At 37.0% G+C, this 5,485-nt stretch overlaps 2 protein-coding genes across 2 annotated transcripts in view; both read right to left on the bottom strand.

The window, feature by feature from the left end:
• Nucleotides 1-871: 871 nt before the first annotated feature.
• On the bottom strand, nt 872-4,238 carry LOC106313509 (zinc finger protein-like 1 homolog). The gene is made up of 10 exons (XM_013751327.1): nt 4,146-4,238; nt 3,929-4,006; nt 3,648-3,728; nt 3,073-3,190; nt 2,896-2,990; nt 2,202-2,273; nt 1,776-2,030; nt 1,551-1,662; nt 1,277-1,460; nt 872-1,183 (listed from the first exon to the last, which is right to left on the bottom strand). Exons 2-10 carry the CDS (start codon nt 3,950-3,952, stop codon nt 1,096-1,098), a joined length of 1,029 nt encoding a protein of 342 aa, XP_013606781.1. The 5' UTR covers nt 3,953-4,006; nt 4,146-4,238; the 3' UTR covers nt 872-1,095.
• Nucleotides 4,239-4,638: 400 nt separating this feature from the next.
• Nucleotides 4,639-5,485, bottom strand: part of LOC106316807 (histone deacetylase 6-like) — a 1,171-nt gene continuing 324 nt past the window's right edge. The window contains 3 exon segments of the mRNA XM_013754675.1: nt 4,639-5,108; nt 5,190-5,315; nt 5,462-5,485. The exon segment at nt 5,462-5,485 is cut by the window's right edge and continues 35 nt beyond it. Of these exon segments, the coding sequence (XP_013610129.1) occupies nt 4,979-5,108; nt 5,190-5,315; nt 5,462-5,485 (280 nt within the window). The 3' untranslated portion in view covers nt 4,639-4,978.

Here is a 5,485-nt window from a genome sequence, read left to right as displayed (position 1 = left end):
ATCAGGCTTTGTTACTACCTTTGCAGGGGGAGCTGTTTCCTGGCAATCGAAACTACAAAAGTGTGTTGCCTTATCCACCACGGAAGCAGAATACATCGCAGCAACGGAAGCATGCAAGGAGATGCTATGGATGAAGAATTTCTTGCTTGAGTTAGGAGTAAAACAAGAAAAGTACAACATGCTATGTGACAACCAAAGTGCTATTCACCTAGCAAAGAATCCAACATTTCACTCTCGCTCGAAGCACATCGACATTCGGCATCATTGGATTCGAGAAGTTCTTGAAGAGAAGCTTCTACATCTCAACAAGGTACACACCGATGAAAACTGGTCAGACTTTATGACCAAGGTATTACCGATCAAGAAGTTTGAAGATTGCTGCAAAGGCACGGGAATGGCAATGGTTTCGGGCTAAATCGGGAAGGGGGAGATTTGTTGGGTTTTCCCTCATTAGCCCAAGAATAATAACTAATCAAGTTATAACCCAAGAGCCTAAGAAGAAGAGATATGTAGAGAAAAATGGAGAAGGATGAAGAAGTGTGTAGAAGAAGAGAGAAAGTTATGGAGTTAGATATTTTGAAATAAATAATAATTTAGAGAAATCTAGAACTTGTTGGAGTGTGCTCCTCCACTTGTATAAATAGGGGTGTTTAGCACCATTTGTAATCATCCACATCAAGAAAACAAAGAGAGAAAACATTTGTAAGAGAGAGTTCTCAAAACAAAATCTTTGTAAACCCTTTCCAAAATTATAAAGAGTCTTCTTCTTAAATCTTTTAGTTGTCTAATCCCATCTTCATCTCATCGATATTGGGTAATTTTCCCAACAGACCGATTCTCGGAGAGAGACTACTCGAGAGCACGCAAAATGTTGAACATAGAAAATGCTAAGCCGTCCATAAATTGCATTTTCGTCTATACCAAACATATCAAGAAACAGAAACAGATGAGAATCAAAGAACCGCATCCGACAATTCTCGAAATTAACATTTTCTAGACGTCCAAAAGGATCTAAAGTAGGGCAAGCTGATTTGAATAAACATGGAATATCTATGTTGATCCAGTCTTATCACCCTGTCCGATACGATATTACCTTCATTGCTGCTCCTCATCGGGTAATTCTTGACCAATTACCCGTTGCGCAAGTCTGTAGTATAAGATCCCCATTGTTGCCATACATGCTCTGCACATCAGTTACATGGTTGAGTTAACAATTACCCTATAGTTGATGATATGAAAAGCAGTTGAGAAAAAAAAACAATAAACAAGGTCTCACATGATTGCTATGAAAAGGAGTATTTTTCGTATATCCATCCTTGATGATCGATGTCTTACACGTCCTTCTGAACCATCTTCTCCCTTTGTTGCATCTTTACGAGGTGGTGCAGTCACGGGTAGAGTTGGTAATGCATTTGACCAGAATGGTAGTAAAGCCCGCAAAAACTTGTGACGAAGAGGACCTTACATGGAGCAAAAAAAATAACCAGTCTTAGTCAGTTAAAGCAAAAACGCATAGACATTATTTCAGAAAGACAAGTTTATTCTCTCACCTCTTCTTGAATACTTTTTTTTATTCCCGTCTTCGTCGTCTGCATAATATAGAGTCTCAGAGTTCTGTCTGTCCACAGCGGGTACACCTTTCCGTGCAGCAGCAGCAGCAAACTATATACAACATCAATTGATAGTTAAGGTTATTGTGACAAATCATAGAAGCAAACACTGGAGCTACAACCAGTTTTCGTGGAAGAAGTCATATTTTTAGAAGAATGTCTTACTCCAGGGCTTGAGGTTTTCATGTAATTCCCAGCAGAAGCAGGAACATCTATCTCAACTATCTCTGAAACCGCAGATTTGGAATATTCTCCATTTCCAGCTACTGAATAACCATCAGGAAGATTCTTCCCTTCTAGTGTATGAGAAGATGATGATACATTAATCAATGCATCTGACGCAAATGCAGGGGGTGGGCTACGAGATTCAGTGGATCGAGAAACTGGATGGTTCCCAAATAGATTCTTCTCAAGACCAGTCTGGCAAATAGAGAAACGAAAAAATTAAACTGTCACATTAATGGGAATAATATATGCTCTCATTTAGAGATGTCTTGAGTGAGGGCAAACTAATAATTTTAAGAATTTAACTTCTTTCAAGAACAACTTGGATAACCTGCAGCAGCAATTGAGCTAAAGAATAAAACTGACCAGCAAAATCGCTTCCCTTAACTGTGCATGAAGCCGCGATCCAGCATCTTTTACCATCTTGGGAGGCCATATCTGAAATTTGACGACCATATGAGAGCTATAATATGGCACTCTTCCAAGAACGAACAGTTATTTGAAGCAATATACAAGATACAACCAGAGTGACAGGAGTGGCATTTACATCAAACCCTCAGGACCAAAAGAACCTAGATAGAGCTACATCCACCATATTACATCAATAGGTGCAGTAGTACACACCAGACTAAAGGAAGCAGCTCAAAGTCATCCGATTTTTAATAGAAGGACTCAAGAGAGCATGAATTATTTATCATCAGCTATTCTTATTTTAATTACTTCTCAAAGATTATCTATACAAGAAGGCATAAAATGATTGCTTGACTTTAATCTGCTACATTACAAACAAGTGTTGACATTGACTTGAGAATATTATACAAAATTCAACCTATAACGTTAAGTGCAAAACATGACACCAAATACTCCAAAAATGCACACATAGTTCTCCACCTGCAAATACTCTTTAAAAATGAACACATAGAATCACTCCAACTCTCTCAAAATCTATGAATCGATAGGAGACACCAAACAAGAGTTCCCACAATATACCAACAAGTAAGGGAAACAATGCGACAGAAACAAGAAAGTAAAAAAATTTCTACAAATCAATAGGGCTTACAGGGGTGCTACAAGATGGGCAGATATAACCAGCAGGTGCAGTATGAGGAGGAAAACTCTTGATAAGCGAAACCAAGCAAGTTGTGTGTATAGCATCTGACACAAATAAAGAGTTAGATTTTACGTATTAAGAAGTAAAAAAGTCTGATCCACTAATGATAAGAGTGAGATAACATACGCAAACAACCCAACCGAGTGACTTGAAGACCTCCCCCCTCATCAAATGTTGATTGGCATTGACAACACTTCGGCTGGTCATACTCTCCATCTATCACCCATTCCGAATAAGTCCGGACCTATAGATAACAAAATCATATAAACATCTTTCAAAGAAGAAAAAAAAAATTTTGAACATTGTCCAACTATAGATGGGGGAAAACATGGCAATAGAAAGACTATAAAAATAGATCAGATGGCTGCTTATGAACACAAATCATTAAAAAAAAAAATACATAAAATGCCCCGAGAAATAGATCTTGATGACAGTAATGCATCTGTTAGTGACATACAGGCGTGAAAAGAACATCCATAAATGTCGAACAAAATAAAATAAACACTGTAGGAAAGAGCTGAGATACATTGACAGAATCAGACAAGGGAGCTTGCTTCTACTCTGCAAAATACAACTTTTTAAGAGTCTTTAGCAATTTGAACAAGGACACCACATTCCAAACAACAAGAGACTTCACTTAACTCGTCTACAAAACAATCAGGTCAGGGTAACAAGAAAGCATAAGACTTTGATGAACATACCACACAGGTTTGATGCTCCGGGAAGCAAATGCATTCCCCACAAACAGGGACCTTGTGAACAAAGCAATACAGCTTAGTAGCCTGCACAAAAAAAAAAAAAAGAAGAGAAATTAAAAAAAAACATTAGCATTCCCTTAGTTAATGATTTCTCCTACAAACCACAGAGATTTTGAAACACATGCAGACAAATCCAAAACTAATTTCCCAATTTCTTAACCCAAAAAGTCAGATGCAAGATCTGAGATCACGAACACTTGGACAGATGATGAAACGAATCGTACCTTTCTGCATTTGCAGACCACCATTGGGAGAGATCAGGGTGGATAAGCCAGAGTGCGATCTCAGCAAGCTTAGGGTCTCTGCTAGATTAAACGGATCACGCACAGAAGAAGATATACATATCAAATCGGATCATTGGAGTTAAGCAACATCTCTCTCGAGAGAGAGAGAGAGAACAAATGGATCGAAGGAGACTAGAGATGGAAGATCGGAACGTACCGAGCAGAAGCGATTGATTTAGCTCCGTATCGATTCTCCGGAAGCGCTTCCCCTTTATCTTTATCGCCTATATGATGAATATATATATTTATATTTCTTTTCTTTTTTTAACTTAAACATTAAACTTGTTCTGAGTATTTACTTCCAACATCAAATAAATTTATATGTTTTTTTTTTTTTTGCCTAATATCATTAAATCAGATCTTTAGAAAGAAAAAAAAATATTTGTTTAGTAAAATTTACAATTTGAACGAAAATCGGTTAAGATGTTTTTGTTTTACATATAAACATATAATCTAATGTTCCTACCAAAAAAAAACATATAATCTAATGACATACACTTACTCAAGTTAGGTAAATTAATGGGTTTCATAACCCACTTAGAAATATTTGGCTATAATTTGATCTAATGTGTTAAACAAGAAGCTAATAAAGTGGTTTGAAGATGAAATGTGTTTATTATTGAGTATACATTATACAAATAACAATGATGAATCGAAAGAGACAGTAAAATTATATGGGAATTCAAACACAAGAATATGATTCAAGCTTATTGAAGAATGCAAAAGAACCGGACCTCCTTCTCCTTACTGAAGAGGAAGAACATGATTATACCAAATAATTGTGAGATCAAAGAACTCTACATTGGAATGGTTGGTTGAATTATACGCTAACGTTTTAACGGAAGGCAGTGATCTATGTTGATAATTTTATCAGCCAAATTGGAGAAAGTTGATAATTAATATCGTTTTTAAAGAAACGTAATATAAATCTCACTGGCTTTCAAGGAACCAAAAAATAGCGACGGGAAAAACACAAAGAGCTTTGAATGTTCAAAGTTGGGGTAAGGGAGGAGCCTCGCCGAATTTGAGAATATAAGCAGCTTGGTGAACTGGTCTCAGCTGTAATATGACCTGAGCATCAAGATACGCTTCGCAGCAGAAGCACCACACTGACAAGTCACTGTCCCCGCAGCAAAATTAGCATATGAGTTGCCGGTAAAGTAAAAAAAAAAAAAAAGAACAAACACACAGAAGCATATACCTGTAGCTGAGGGTAAGGCAGTGAGCAGTCTGTTGATGATGCATAAGCATATGCCTGTTGACAAAACGGCTGCACATAACCTCTTTACAGCAAAGACATAACCAGTTCTCTACCGGGTTTTCGCACCTTATCAAGTAGAGATAATTGAGTTAATACAATAAGCAATGTCACAAAATCAAGATACCATCAAACAAAACAAAAAAACATCCTCGTATCTTTTCTTATGTTCAATTTCAACAAAAACGTAAAAAGAAAGGATCAAAGGGTGAAACCCTGAACAGGGAGTATCAGGATTT

The sequence above is a fragment of the Brassica oleracea genome, chromosome C9 (genome assembly GCF_000695525.1).
Source record: "Brassica oleracea var. oleracea cultivar TO1000 chromosome C9, BOL, whole genome shotgun sequence".
Taxonomy (NCBI): Eukaryota; Viridiplantae; Streptophyta; class Magnoliopsida; order Brassicales; family Brassicaceae; genus Brassica; species Brassica oleracea.
The sequence above is the reverse complement of the archived record's forward strand: the minus strand, read 5'-3'. Positions and strand labels throughout refer to the sequence as shown.